Raw genomic sequence first — 15,386 nt, 5'->3', positions numbered from 1 at the left:
TATCTAGTTCTGCATTTTCTTATTACCTTTTAAATGACATGAATCAGAACTACCTTGAAAATCCAAGATGCATGGTCACATTAGCAATATAATTTATTAAAAATCCAAAATGATCCCTATTTTATTAGATTCAATGTTTTGCTCATGTCAGAATAAATAACCAAAAGCCTGAAAAAATATTGTAAAAGCAAATGTAAATTGGTTTCCTGGGATTTTTATTTGTTTGTTTAAAAGATGTGATTAGGAGTATATATATATATATTTTTTTACATAATTTCCAAAGTAAGTGTGACATATATAAAATTGATTATGGAATATTGATGAGGTAGAGTTAAATTTTCAAGTAAAATATATTAGCAGAATAATTAAGATCGGTCCTAGAGACAAAGAGACTTGGGTTCAAATTCCTGCACCACTTTCTGACTGTGAAAACTGGGAAAGTTACTAAACTCTGAGGTAGTAAAGATACCTGCTTTACAGGGTTATTGTGGCGACTGAGATACACACATGGTTGCTGCTAAGGGTTATGAGATAGAAAAAACAGAAAGTGATTAATTCTCTGAAACTAGCGAAAGGAAAAGCTACTTCCCAAGAAGCTGGTATTACTGTATTTATCCTCATTTGATCAAGTATTAGCTTATTTCTAAAAATGGTAGCCCCTAAAATTTCTAGATCCACCAACAAATTTTGAGGTTTAAGGGGTCCAGGATAGAGCGTGGGTTCCGGACCCTGATTGTATGAGTTTGAAGCCCAGGGTTGACCCTTCCTTGCTGTGACCTTGGACATGTTACTTAGGCTCTAGATACCTCCCTACACATCCAGGTTTATACCTTGGAAAACACTGAGTTAGACATAAGGCTCAAATAAAGTAAGTGTTTAGAATAGTGCCTGGCACGTGGTAATGTCCTGTAAGGCATATATATGTCAAATAGACATGCAATGCCTACTTTTGTTATTATCACAATTATTATTATTCCTTAGATTCTCATAAAATAAATGTGCAATGAGAGGCCTCTGTTCAATGCAGTCTTTTCCTCCTGGTTTGGCTAAATACATCCATGTGAATATAATAATGCTACATTTAAAAAACTGGAATTTAGGCTTGTAACTGTTTCATCCTGGCCTCCCTTTCCTTCTGAAATAGCAATGTCTTTGTTTCTCTTGGCTGGTTGCTACCTTCTTGGTTAATATCCATATCAAAGAGATAAACCCCTTCTGTTTAGAGGACACCACTGTCTTTTATCTTATGTTTCCACAATATCTCTGGGATTGGTTTGGCCTTTGCTTCCCACTTGAGGTATTTGCAGCGTGCCCAGTCCCAGTCAGAAGAGCCAAGGCCGTCTTCCAGAGCTATTTGGGGGGGTTATCTTCTATCATTATAATAATTAGATCATTTGTTTCTGTGTGCATTCTAAGATACCCTTGAGGGGAAAACTTAAATTCTGTACAGTTCCTGAATTATGTGAACCTGCTCATTTTTCTAAATGTTCCTTCACTGATTCATTCCTTGAACATTTTATAAACCCCGGGGCTAGTACTAGCGGTAGCAAGATAAATAAGATGCTGTCCCTATCTTGAAAGGATGCTGAAAAACTTGTCAACCAAGGGTTCATTCAGTTACCAAGCACCCACTATGGACCAAATATGCTTCTGGGCGCTGGCGCTGCAGCAGTGAACAAATCCTGACCCAAGCACCTGCCCTCAAGGAGCGTACATTCTGTTGGACGGATATAGATAGTGTGATCGGTGCTGATAGGTGCTAGGAGGGAAAACAAACCAGGACGTATTGTTCAGTGTTTTGTGTTGTAGACAAACAAATCTGTTGCTGCTAGTTTGAGAAAAAGGGGATTTGTAATAGGTTATTTTAGGAATTTCCAGAAGGACCGGGGATGAGCTTTATGCTATAGCTAAGGGAAAAGCCCAGCATCCGCAGGGTACTGCTCCAGTGGGGACCCACTGCTCTGCCCAGTGCACAGCATGGGAACTTCTGTCACATCATAGATCAAAAAAAACATTTTCAAGTTCCTTGCCTGGATCCATTGTGTGTCATCTCTGGGTCTTATAACCAGCTGTCCCCAAGGCTACTTGAACAGTAGCATTATAGGAAAAGGAAAGCCATGACCAGTTGCTTCCATGGTATTATTAATAGGCCATTTGTCAGGTGCTTTTGGTTTTTTAGAGAGGGGTTGGGGGAGAGGGGGAAAGAGAGAGAGAGAAACATCGATGTGAGAGAAACATCGATCGGTTGCCTTCTGTACATGCCCTAACTAGGGACTGAACCTGCAACCTAGGTATGTGCCATGACTGGGAATTGAACCCAAAACCTTCCAGAGCACAGAACAACCCCAGCCAACTGAGCCACACCGGCCAGGGCATCTGTCAGGTGTTTTTAATGAAATATCAGCTGAACTCAAAGTTAAACCTTGACTTTGTTGTTTTATAATCAATTTTTGTAAGGCTTTTCAATCAGTCCCTTTGGTGGGGGGAGAGGGGACCCACCACGCTAAGTCTCAAGTATTGGACATGGGTATTTGACCATAACCCCAACAATTACATCAGTTTTTATGTTAAGCAAAAGTAAAAGCCTATTGAACGAAAGCGTTTCCATTAAAAGAAGAACAAAAAGGATTAAGCAGAAACAAAGTTATTTAGTTAACATTCTAGTGTTGGCTTCAAGACTACTAGGGTCATCTTGAGATCTTGGAGGGGCCCCCCCTTTTTAAACTAGAAACATGAATCTACGAGACAACGCCTTTGAACTTAGCAGCACAAGCATTTGTCAGCAAAACCTGACACGGCCCTTTCCCTCTTTGTTTAGATGCCTTTCTCGGTGTACAAAGCCTCCGGTCCGAGATCATGTTTTGGTTCGTCAGTCTATTTTATTATTATTGAAGGATTCCTCTACCAACGTGCTGTTAGGTTTCAAATCTTCTAACTAAGGGTTTTACAATATGGCATTATATCTCCTTTTACTAATATTGACTTCTTCTGACAGGAAATCAATTTCATAGGTCTGCCAGTAATTATCTCAAATGGAGACAAGTTATGTTGTCCAAAAGGAGCAGAACATAAATTCATTAGTGTAATCGGTAGAGTCTTTAGCCAGGATATATTAAGACTCTCAGTAAACGTTGCCATTGAGTTTTTATCATTCCATTTGTTCTTTCTACCCGTCCAGAAGACGGGGGGGGGGGGGGGGGGGGGGGGGGGGGGCAGGCACTATGACAATGCTGTAATATCAGCCAAGTTTCACAACCATGTTTTAGTATTTGTCCTGTAAAATGAGTTCTCCTGTCCCAAAGGAGGGTTCTAAAAGCATTTTTGCTACTGCTTGTGTTGCTTTTCCACACGGGATGGTTTCAACCCAGTGAAAACACATGCAGATTGCTGCTAACACTTTAATGCATCCAGAAATTTGAGGTCATTGAATAAAGTCAAGTTGCCATACTTCCAAAGACCCGGAAGGTTAAGGAAAATGTCCCATTGAACTATGGAAAGGTTTTCTGGGATTACATTTGTGACACATAAGACATTTCTTTTATATGTTTAAGGCAGTTTTTGAAGAGGGGGCTCCAGAAATACCGATGGCCCCTTTGAATAATTTATCAGTGCCCCAGTGAGTTAACTCATGAAGAGAATAAGTCCAAATTGTTCCCCAAATTGCTTCTGGTAAAGCTAGTTTATGTGGTCCACACCAGAGACCCAGTTCTCTGTATTTACAACCAACTTCCAGCCATTTTTTCCTTCTTAGATTAAGGAAGCTCGTTGCTTTTTTTTTGTATTGATTTCTCTAAGTTCAGTTTGGAAGACGCTGAAGCTATTCATTGTGGCTCCAGTGTTTGCGTCGCAGCAATTTTGCAGCTTGATCTGCCATCGTGTTTCCTTTCGCTAACTTGAATCATCTTTTATGAGTCGGGGAATCTTTAAACTAACTAAAGCTTTGGGGAATTGAAGAGCATCTAACAGGCCTTGAGCATCTAACATAAGTGCTGTTTTTTATTGGTTTTCCAGATGAGGTTAAAAATACCTCTGTTTCCACAGCATTCCAAAGTCATGGGCAAGTCCAAAGGCCTATCCATGTTCATATCAATATTGGCTGTTTGGGGCTTTTCGAGTAAACAAGCTGTGGTCGGAATGAATCATCAGCTTGCTGAGCGGACTTAGCCTGTGGGAGTGGCTTAACGTCAGTGACCTTACCCTTGGAGGGCTTGGTCTCCAGCTTGATAAGGTCCTTCAAAATATTTAAGGTATGAACCATTTGTCAAACCAGATGATTTCAGTGTTTTCCAAAGGATTTTCCTGTAAGTCAGCTCAGGACTAATAGCTGGTCTGTGAGTGAAATACAATCAAGATCAGACCTATCAGCCCATCTGTTGAGATGATCGTATGATTTTATCCTTTGTCTTGTTAACGTGCGTAACGTTGGTTGACTTGTGGATGTTGAACCTTCTGCATCCTTGGAATAAATCCCGCTTGATCCTACTGTACGGTCCTTTTAGTGTATTGCTGAATTTGGTTTGCTAACATTTTGTTGAGGATTTTCGTATCTATGTTCATCAGAGATTATGGCTGTAATTTTCTTTTCTTGTGTCCTTGTCTGGTTTTGGTGTCAGGTTCAGGGAATATTTTGTTCATCTTGGTAACCCTAATGTCTGGCACATAATAAGAAATCAGTAGATATTTTGATGTGACACGTGTTGAATTTCGAACAAGCAGGAATTTGCTAGATCAAGAAATTAGAGGAAAGATGGCCATTCCAGGCAGAGGAAACAGCATATTCAAAGGTATAGGACCTCGGCTTGGCGGTAATCAATCCCTAATTCTATTTCCTACCAGAGTTTATCCTAATCATGCCTACAGAGACTAAAATTTACCAAGTATTAACATTGTAGTTCATGTGGCTTCAGATAGTGAAGACCTAAAAATAATCATTATATTTCTTTTAAAATATTAATCACTGACCACTTCACACCCATTAGGATGGCTACTATTAAAAAAAAAAGTGTTGCAAGGATATAGAAAAAGTGGAAACAGTGTTCTAGTTAGGAAAGTAAAATGGTGCAGCTATTATGGAAAAGGGTATGGTGGTTCCTCAAAGAATTAAAAATTAAATGATCCAGCAATTGTGCTTATGGAGATATACCCAAAACAATTGAAAGCAGGGTCCCAAGGAGATATTTGTACACTCATGTTCATAGCAGCACTATTCACAGTAACTAAAAGGTGGAAGCAACCCAAGTGTCCATCAATGGGTGACTGGATAAACAAAATGTGCTATACACATGCAATGAATATTATTCAGTATCAAAAAGGAAGGAAATGTTGCCATATGCTAGAACGTGGATGAACCTTAAGGACAATGTGCTAAGTAAAATAATCCAGTCACAAAAAGGCAAGTACATATGATTCCACTTATGTGACGCACCTGGAGTAGTTCAGTTTACAGACGGAAAGTAGAGTGGTTGTTGCCAGGGATGGGGGTGGAGGTGCGGGGTGGAGGTGGGGTGGGCAGTCAGGAGTTGTTATTTAGTGAGTGTAGAGCTCCAGCTTTGCAAGATGAAAAGAGTTCTGGACACCCACAACAATGCGAATGCACTTAACACTTCTGAACTGTACACTTAAAACAATTAAGGTGGTACATTTTAAGGTATGTGTATTTTGTCACAATTTAACAAATATTAACCACTGAAGTATGTACACCTACTGTCTCATCTGGTCCTTTCAGTAATCCTGAACTGTTAGTAGAACAGTCCCATTTCATAGTGAGGAAAATAAGGTTCAGAGAAGTGAAGTAAATTGTTCAGGACACATGACTAGACAATGAAAAAGCTGGGCTTCATACTCAGATCCCCTGGTTCCATGCTCAGTGCTGGCGTCTACCACATGTCAACACCTGCTTTGTTTCTGGTTCAATTTCTCTCCCTTCCTAAATCTTCAGAGAGCAGGTGTGAGTCAACTGTCAACAGTCAGTAAAGGTCACCCAGCAGTCCCTCAGCTGGCAAAATCAGAGACCACTGGCGTGGAGATTGTATACATGAAATGAAGAACTTTAAGATGGTCAGGAGAAGATGGGGGCTCTTACTTTTGAAATGACTCCATTATATGTCCTCCCACCCTCTACCTCCTATGAAGACAAAAGATGACAAAATGAACTTACAGAAATAAATTCCATCTAGTGAGAGAAAGGGAGAGCTGTGGGGAGTGCACCGAGCAGGAGTCAAGCCTAATCCTACCTGCCTAGACGACCAACTGACTGTACAATCCTGGGCACGTCCCGTCCTCTGCCCCAAGGGTTGGGCTGCTATTACTGCCACCATTGTCACAAACCTAACTTCAACTGACTTTAGAAGGAAGAACACAGTCTTCCACGGGGAGTCAAAAATACAAGAGGATCATCTAGCCTCTTACAAACATATTTTCTTTATTATGGGTTTGGCTTGTGTCAGGCACAGTGATGGTCGCTTTACCTATGGCAGCCTTCATCCTTCGGCCGCTTGGCAATTTATTTTTAAGATGAGACTACACTGCTCATCCCAAGTTTCCCAAAGGATTTGCCTAGAGGATGAAGGGCAGAGTCAGAATTTGAACACAGACTTGTCTAGTTCCAAAGATGGCTCTTTTCTCTAGTTGAACCAGTGTTAAGTTCAAGGGCCAAGTTATATGAAGAGCTGTGGAAGCACCAGGGAGACAGGGAAGAAGTCCGCTCTACCTGTCATCCCCAGGGGAGTGGAGAAGGTGGGCACTGAAGTTGCAGGAAAGCAGGAGGGTAGATGGGGGGAGCATTTTGTGAAGCAAGAGCACTCAAGCACGGCCAGGGTGGTGGAGACTACAAAGTTTCTAGGAAAACTTGGAAACAATCCTCTTCAGTTTAAGGGTAGTTGTTGAGCTGTGGCTGGAGCTCATAATCCCAGCACCTTTGAGATCGTAATTCCACCCGCATTTTGAGGCATCTTGAATGCCATACTCTAAGGAGTTCAGAACTTGTTTCTGTAGGCAGGAGGGAGCCATCAAAAGTTTGTATCGAGAGATTCATCAGCAATTGTTAATACTATCTCCTTTATAAGTGTTTTTTTTTTTAATGGTGTGAAGAAATTAAACATGTCTGAAGTGTTTCAAGGAGGATACAGTTGTTTTCGTTCCATGTCACATAGACACTAGTATCATTGGCTGATCTTGCTCGGGTGAGCAGAGGCATTACATTGGCACTTAGAGCCCCTTGGCATGTACAGTGAATTCCGCTAATCATGATGCATTTTCCCTAAAATAATGAGACATTTCTATTTTCTTTTATGCTTTAGGAAAGATTAAAAAACTTCAAAGAACTCCAAGCTAAATTTCAAAAGCTGGATGTGCCATCTCTTCCACGACCTATTAAATCCCTAGCAGGTGTTTCTCAAAAGGGTGACACTAGTAGCACACAGTCAATGAGGATTTGGGCCAATAGGAAACCCCTCCCATCCAACCACAATCAGCCCCCACCATATGGTTCCAGTGGTGAACCCCGGCCTCTTGAACCCCAGGAAGTGAAGTTGGCACCGAGGAGTGAGATTCAGAAATGTTCTGATTCCCCAGGACCTCCGGGAAGGTCTATTCATTCTGCAGAAAATTCAGAGAAGGCTCCTTTGCTTTTGGATGTGAATCAGTCAGATGCTATAATAACCAATGAGGAGGAAGTGGTGGCCAGTAGCTTCAGAGACAAACTGTGGAACTGGGAGAAGTTTGCATCTCAGAAAAGTGAAATGTCATCAGCTCCCCTCCTTGCCAATAGAAGTCGGGCTTTCCATCTGGGAGATCAGAAAAGCATGGGGCTTACTGCTCCAGAGGAGCCCAGGAAAAGGCTGGAAATAAAAGGATCCCAGAATCTTCCTTCCCAGAGGCACTTGATGATCCAAAGAAAATCACTTGTCACCTCAGAAGATCATACTTTTCTACTTTCTCAACATGGAAGAAAGAGCCTCGAAAAGTCCAGTCCCGAGAGGAGCCCAGCAGGGAGCACCTGCCAGCCTCTCTATGCGAGTGAGCTTGTCAGCTGGGCCCCAGGTGAGAAATCTAATCCCCACAGGTGTCGGGGGAGAGCTCACTATGTTTTTCCAAGTTAAATCTTGCTGAGTTGAGAAGGTCACATATGTGACCTCAGCAATATTTGCTCCAAACTCCAACATGGGCATTCTAGGACCATCTGCTAAATTGTAATTTCAGGTTTGGGCAAAGTGATTAATCTCCTAGAATTATATTGAGAGATAATTTGGGCAAACTTGGATTTGAATTCTAGTTCTACTTCTTACAAGATGCATGACCTTGGGCAGTCTGCTTAACTTCATAGAGCCTGGTCTGCTCTCCTACAAATCAGGTCCATCACCAATCTTCCCCATCTTGGTACCCAGGACAACCATCCTCCTGGTTGTTCACACCCAAAACCTAGGAGTCATGTTCTACTCCTCTCTCCCTTTCATTCTTTGCATCCAACTCATCCGCAAGTTCTCAGTTCTACTTCTAAAATGTGTTCTGTATCCCTCCACTTCTGCCCTCTGCCCATGTCCACACAAAGCCATATCTCTCCTGGACCCCTGCACTGGCCCAGCTGGTCTTCCTGCTCCCACACTCTTGCCCTCTTATATTCTGCTCTCCTAGCAGGCACAGTGATTCTCTAAAACATAAGTCCTATCACACCAGTCTCCTGTGCAAATTCGGCTCCAGCTGTCTTCCAGTGGCTCATGTGATTCGGTCTTTACCTACCTTTCTTGCCCTCTCCTCTCTCATTGCATTGACTTTCCTGTTATTCCTCAGATATTTCAAGTTGGCGTGTTTGGGAAACACTAGCCAACTCCTTTAGTTTTACCATGTAATCAACCATTGTATTATGTAAACCAAAAATCAAAGCGCTTGGATAATCTAAGAATTTGTGCTGTTTTCCAAAGAAGCAGATACGATTTTCATCTGTAATATTGGAGTTTCTGTTGGAGTTTGGCTTATCAGTACAGAAAGATAAAATATACAAAATTGGGACTATCCTGCAAAATTCCAGGACACAAAATCCACAGGTGCCTAGGTACCAAAGTCAGCCTTGAAGCCTGTCCGAGGCTCCGAGCCCTGGAAATCAGAGATCAGTTCTGACTCCTCTTTATAGCACCCATGTTATTGCCCGTCATAAGTGCCTGAAGAGCCCTTTCAGGGAGTAGTTATTGAACACTTCCTCTGAATTGGGCCCTGTGCTTGGTGCTGGGAAAAGGTCAGTATGGCCTAGTCCCTGCTCACAGGAACCAACACTCAGTGGGAAGTTAGACCAGCCCCTCTAATGAGCCACAACCCTGCTGGAGAATGTGCTGTGGGGATACAACAGAGTCCTTGATTCTGGCCTTGATTTCTGGTAGAAATCAAGAAAAGCTTCCAAGGGGAGGTATTATTGGAGCAGGGCCTTAAAGAGTCAAAGTTTGGCAAAAAGAGAAGTAAAGGAACAGCATTCTAGAACCAGGAAAGGCATGAACAAAATCATGGATATTCAAAACCCTTTTAAGGCTTTAAAAATCAAATCTAGAGAACTGAGGAGCCAGTGGTGTGAGTGAAAGAGTTTGGGCTTCAGGTCAGGGAAGTAGGATAATGAAGTCCGGTAAGAAAATAATCTGGAAATGTCAACTGGGGCTGTGTGCAGTTTAAATGCCAGAGGAGGGAGCCAACAAATGTCATGCTGAAGAAATAGGGCTTCATCTTCTGGGCAGCGGGGTGGCGACAAGATCAGACCTGTGCTTCAATCTGGGCACCCCGGCTGCTGAGTGGCATGTAGGTCGGAGGGGAGTGAGAAAGAGGCAAGGTCAGTTTCATGCAACAAGCCATGAAATGGAAATAATTAATAATCTACATTTTGGACTGTCTGTGCTCAGAAAAACAGCCAGATGTGAAGCATCACCAGCTTCCCAAAACGAAGCCACTGCCTTCCGTGGAGTCCCTGGGTCCTCCTCCTGTGAAGCCGCCGAAGCCGCCAGCGGTGAACCTCCAGGCCTTTCAGAGGCCGACAGCCGCTGTCCCCAAGACCCACTGGGAAGGTGAGAAAATGCACAGCCCCCCCCCCCCCCAACTCTCACACACAGCCAGCCCGCAGGAGTCTCAGCAGCCTCTAGTGTCCGGATCCCCCAGTCACCTCCCTCTTCGCATGAGTTCCCGGGTGACAATGCTGACCTGCTTCTGCATGGGCTGGGCATCCATCACTGCTTATTCTCGCATAGAGGCCGTGGCAGCTTGCCCGTGAAATGACAAATCTGCGGGAATTGGCCCCTTATCGCTCCTGAGCCAGCCCGCTTCCCCTGAGAGCACTGCATTTGATCCCCGGGAATCCGTCCAAGAGGAAGAAAAGGAGCGGGGCAGGAGGCAGAGCGCCTTTGTGTTTCCTGCAGAGCCGGTGTTGTCAACACAGCCTGTGCAATAGAGGAGGGAGAGGAAGCAAAAAGGGAGGCAGTCGGTGCGAACCTGACCTGCGAGCATGATGGGGGCCCCTCGGGCCTCCATGATCTGCCTGCAGGAATTCATCCAAGGGCTCCCACCCCTGCCCCCCCTGGTCCTTTCCAGGGCAGGAAGCATCCTTGGAAGCCATTTCTCTGTGTGTATGTGTCTAACTCTGCCACATACCCACCCCCACCGCAGTCTCATCCTGTTGACATTTCAAACAGCTTTGCTCTGTCTGCTCTAATGGAACATGAGGTGAGCATACACTTGGGGTGGTCTGGAGTTCTTTGCTAACGATTGTTTTACTGTGACCATGAGTGCCAGCAGATGGGACACTAAGCAAGCTACTTCTAGCTCATCGATTATTCATTTGACTGCTTTGGGCAACCTCATGGTTAAATTTCTTTAACTCAGTGGTTCTCAAACTTTAGCATGCATCCGAATCACCTAGGAGACCTGTTAAAGCACATTGCTGGGCCCCTATCCCAGAGCTTCTGATTCAGTTGGTCTGGGTTGGAGGCATGAGGATTTACCTTTTTAACAAGTCCTCTGGAGATGCTGCTGCTGCTGGTCTGGGGACCACACTTTGAGAACCACTGCTGTAAGTCATCTTAAGAAAATTCTCTACAGAGGAACAGAGCTCTTAGAATTATTCTTTAAATATGTGGCCACCTCCATATCAGGGAAGGCTAAGTATGATTTTTATAAACATTAAATAATTTAGGCCTCAAACCATCTCTCTGAGGGGGAAGAAAGTTGTCAGAGGACGTAGGACAAAGTACTAAGTCTTTTGTAGTAAAACGGACTCTGTAAGTCCCAGCTCTCCTGCTCACTAGCTGGTTAAATTTGGGCATGTTACTCACTGAGCCTCATTGTCCTTGCCTCTAAATGGGAGTGATAATAACACTCACCCCATAGGATTATTTTGAGGATAAAAGAATGAGATGAGGCATGGAAAGACCTCAGAGTTATAGGCACGCCAGTAAGAGCTCAGTAAGTGCAATGTTATCACTATTTCAAGCATGCATTGAGCAGCTACAGTCTGCCAGGCCCTGTGATAGACATGAGATTAAGAGAGAAACCCAGCAGACATCCTAGTACTCCAAGAGGCCAAAGTCTCATACAAGAGACTGTACTCGTAATTAAGCTCCATGAAGTGTGGGCGAGGGCTGTAATGCAGGACGGATGATCCCCTGGATGCCAGGGGAAGGGGAGGCTTGGGGCACAGGTTAGGTGCCAATCCACATTCTGTCTCAGGTCAGGTCATTGCACAAACATAATTTGCTTTAATCAGGCTGCCACCAATATCTCTTTCATTCTCCCTTTTGCTCTTGCAGCAGCTGTGGAAGAGGGCTGTCTGCCTCCAGAGAGGTGAGTACTTGTTTCTTAATTGTGCAGAAGGGTAGCCTGCCAACGAGGCCGCTGAGCCTGCCCAAGAGCAGGCAGTAAGCACAGGCCAGGTGTCAGTGTTTCTCCAAAGGGCTGCAGCAAGAGCAGATTTATAAGCAACAAACTGCAACTCATGTTGTAGATGAGAGATTAAATAAACCGCATTTAACAACCATGCTGTCGTTAACTTGCAAAGATGGCCCTCTGAGGGACTTTTATTTATTGTACAGTTGGGTTCAGTAAATTGAAACATCAGCTTCCATAGTAATAAACTGAGTAAGAGGCTACAGAACGCTGAGGGCAGCTGGCATCATGTTAGGAACTGGTAACGGGACAAAGGACCCTCTGAGGATTTTGCCATGGAAGTGTCAGTTCATTAAGTCACTCAACCAAATACCGTTGAGCCCTTTGATGCATTGAACTGGCTACTTAATACAGACTTTCTCATTTCAAATATGATTCCAGTGCTTTTAAATGTGTGAGAAACACCTATGAATTTCCGTCTTTCTATGGATAGTGTTCCCTTTAGACTTCCTATCTCTGCTGGGGATGGGAGGAAAAGTCACCATTCATAAAGTGTGTTTGGCGGGAAATCTTCCATATTGCCTAGCTTTCCAAATTCATTGGCAGTGAGTTGTGCAAAAAAAGTCCAGTGGTTTCTAGGTAAGTCCTATAGTCCAAAATAACTTATTGTCATGTTCCTCCTTTACAATTAAATAATTAGTTTGAACAAGTAAATGCCATGATGCCGAGCAGCCTTAGATACAACTTCCATGGAAACTGGTGCTTGTTTGGAAAGCACATTTCCATGTTCATGGTGTTAATCTTCCATACAGATACTATGTTAGAAATAGGGTATGCGGGATCTCATTACTGGGAGGGGACCTGGTGATTACCTGATGTAGCCAAGCCATACAGCATAATGTGAACAGAAATCTGGGTTTTGAATCCACGCTTTACCACTTAACACCTGTGTAACCTTGGACAGATGCCTTAACCTCTGTAAACCTCAGTTTCTACTTCTGTAAAAAGGGATATTGGTGGCACTTAACTCATACAGTTGTGATAAGGATTAAATGAAATCCTGATTGTGAAGTGTTTAGTGCAGTGCCTAGCAATCCAGAGTGTTCAATAAGGCTTACTCAGCTATTATATAACCTTCCACCAAAGGCAGGAATTCATGCTCAGAACCTTAGTCTCTTCAAAAATCCTTCGATGAGGAGCTCGTTATCTGGAGAGTCCAGTGTTGCTCCTCATTGGGGCAGATTTTATTCTTTTAACACGTGTTTATTGAGCATTTACTCTATGCCAAGTCCTCTTACATACACTGAGAACAGGGCAGTGTACAAAGTAGGCAAAAATATCTTACACGTGCACACGCCTTTGTTTACTCAAAGTCCTTCAAGTTGAGCTGGGGAAAAAAATGATGACCTTCCTACCCCAGACTCAACTACCCGCCAAGATCTACCCGTTGGTATGGTAGACATTGTCTTTGACCCTTCTTTGCACCGCAGTTCTTAAAACTGCTAAGGACTGCACTCTTCCTTGAACTAAAACTCATTTTTTCCAACCCTTACTCACAAAACAAGAGTCTTTGTGTTTTAGCTGTATTTCAGTGGATACTATGTATATACTTTTAATCATCTTGTTAGGAACCCAGCGGATTTGCAGTAACCACTTTCATTTTTGAGCATCTTCATGTTATCTATTCAATATGAGAAGTCACGTAGCCTAAGTCACAAGTACAGGGCTGGAGTCAGAGCAGCACAGGTTCAAAGCCCTGCTCTGTACCTGAGGCCAGTCAGCTGGTAGCTCAGAGCTTTAGCATCCACATCAATAAAGTGGGCACAGTAATACTTGCTTCACTGCTGGCCGCGAAAACTAACCGAGATAAACTGTATAAAGCAGGGCGAACACAGAAGCTGCTCCATGAGTCTGCTTCTTCAGCCCTTGTCCTCTCCACCTCTTGTTGTCTCTGGAATATTAATATCTCATCAGCTCCCAACAGTGACATGACTCTTTGGAGATGATTCTTTGCCATCACTTTTCCATGTGAACAGAGCTGGCTGGCATCCCTCTTGAAGAGCAGCCCTGTTTGTGTGAGCAAAGCAGGTTGGTCCCAGGGAAGCTGTTGGCACTGGATCTCCATCAGTACTTAGCAGCGTTGGCTAGTATTTTATTCATAGCTAAAAATATGGCTTTTCTCCCATTAGGAAGTAGCCGAAGGTAGTCCTGACTCAGGAATCTCAGACTAGACATTAAGGGGGGGCGAGGCTGTTTACTTCTGGAGCAGAGAAGATTCACACAGTGTAGTGTTCTCAGATGCAGGTCTGTGGGTGGATCTTCGTTCACCGTTTTCTTTCCTGAACTTTTTAATTTTGTGTTTTTGTTTTGATGACAGTCTTTAAAAGATAATGTAAGCCTGTTACGAATCTCCTGGATGGCCTTTCAACCTAATACTTTGGAACATGCATTTGTATTTGTGTTTTCATGTGTGTACCCCATGCCTAGTGGGAGACACATATCCTCCTAGGGCTGCAGATCCTGTGACTGCCCAGGACCCAAGTGAGACGGCTGGGGAGAGCGGATGCTACGGAGCAGGGAATAAATGCCTTCCCAGAGGCATCCAAGCAAAATGATAACAGAACGATGACATTGTGGCCAAACAAAACACATTTCTTCTCCTTATTTGAGTAGTAGTAAGTGCTATAAAGAAAAAAGTTTTTTTAAGTATTAGAGTAGTAACTAGGGATTGAAAGTGAGTAAAGGAAATGTAGGAAGGTCAAGGAAGGTTGAGACCTGAATTCAGGGGCCCCATCATGGAAGGTCTAGGAGCAGAACATTCCAGGAGATGGCACAGCTGGTGCAAACCATCAAGGAAGACCCCCCTCCCCGTGTTTAGGAGAGCCACAAAGGAGGGAGTGTAGCCAAACAGTGTGCTCAGGAATGGTGGTGGTGACGCCTATGAGCTGTGGAATGAATGTGGACTTTGCTCTAAATGCTTTGCGAAGCCATGGAGAATTATAAGCCAGGCAGTGACGTGCTGACATCTATTTTGTAACAGTCACTCTGGGTTCTGTATAAATAATAAATTTAGTGGGGAAACTGGAAAAGAGGAAGACAGTTGGAAAACACAGCAACAACAACAAAACAATGATAATGACATTAAAAATAGCAATCAACACTTATATAGCGTCTGTTCTAAGTACATATATGAGTCCATTTATGACAATCTAAGGAGAGGATGAAAACATCCCATTTTACAGATGGGGAAACTGAGCCACAGAGAGGTGAAATAAGTTGGCATGTACAAGGTGGTAGAAATGAAGATAAAGAGCCCTGGCTGGGTAGCTCAGTTGGTTAGACTGTCACCCCAATATGCCAAGGTGAGGGTTCGATCCCCAGTCAGGCCACATACAAGGATCAACCAATGAATGCATAAATAAGTGGAATGACAAATCAATGGTTCTCTCTCTCCATCTCTAAAAATCAATCAATAAATTAATTTTTTTAAAAAAGAAATGGAGATAAGGAAATCAATAGGCTCAAGTTATGTTTGG

General features: G+C 43.3%; 1 protein-coding gene across 1 annotated transcript in view; it reads left to right on the top strand.

Moving 5' to 3' along the window:
* FYB2 (FYN binding protein 2) overlaps window positions 1–15,386 on the top strand; it is a 75,862-nt gene that overhangs the window by 21,176 nt on the left and 39,300 nt on the right. Inside the window, exons 2-4 of the mRNA XM_087820006.1 lie at window positions 7,299–8,040; window positions 9,879–10,040; window positions 11,775–11,808. Coding sequence (XP_087676132.1) covers window positions 7,299–8,040; window positions 9,879–10,040; window positions 11,775–11,808 — 938 coding nt within the window. The remainder of the gene's footprint in view (window positions 1–7,298; window positions 8,041–9,878; window positions 10,041–11,774; window positions 11,809–15,386) is intronic.

This window comes from Miniopterus natalensis, chromosome 9 (assembly GCF_054644295.1).
Source record: "Miniopterus natalensis isolate mMinNat1 chromosome 9, mMinNat1.hap1, whole genome shotgun sequence".
Taxonomy (NCBI): domain Eukaryota; kingdom Metazoa; phylum Chordata; class Mammalia; order Chiroptera; family Miniopteridae; genus Miniopterus; species Miniopterus natalensis.
This window is presented reverse-complemented; position numbering and strand designations above follow the sequence as displayed.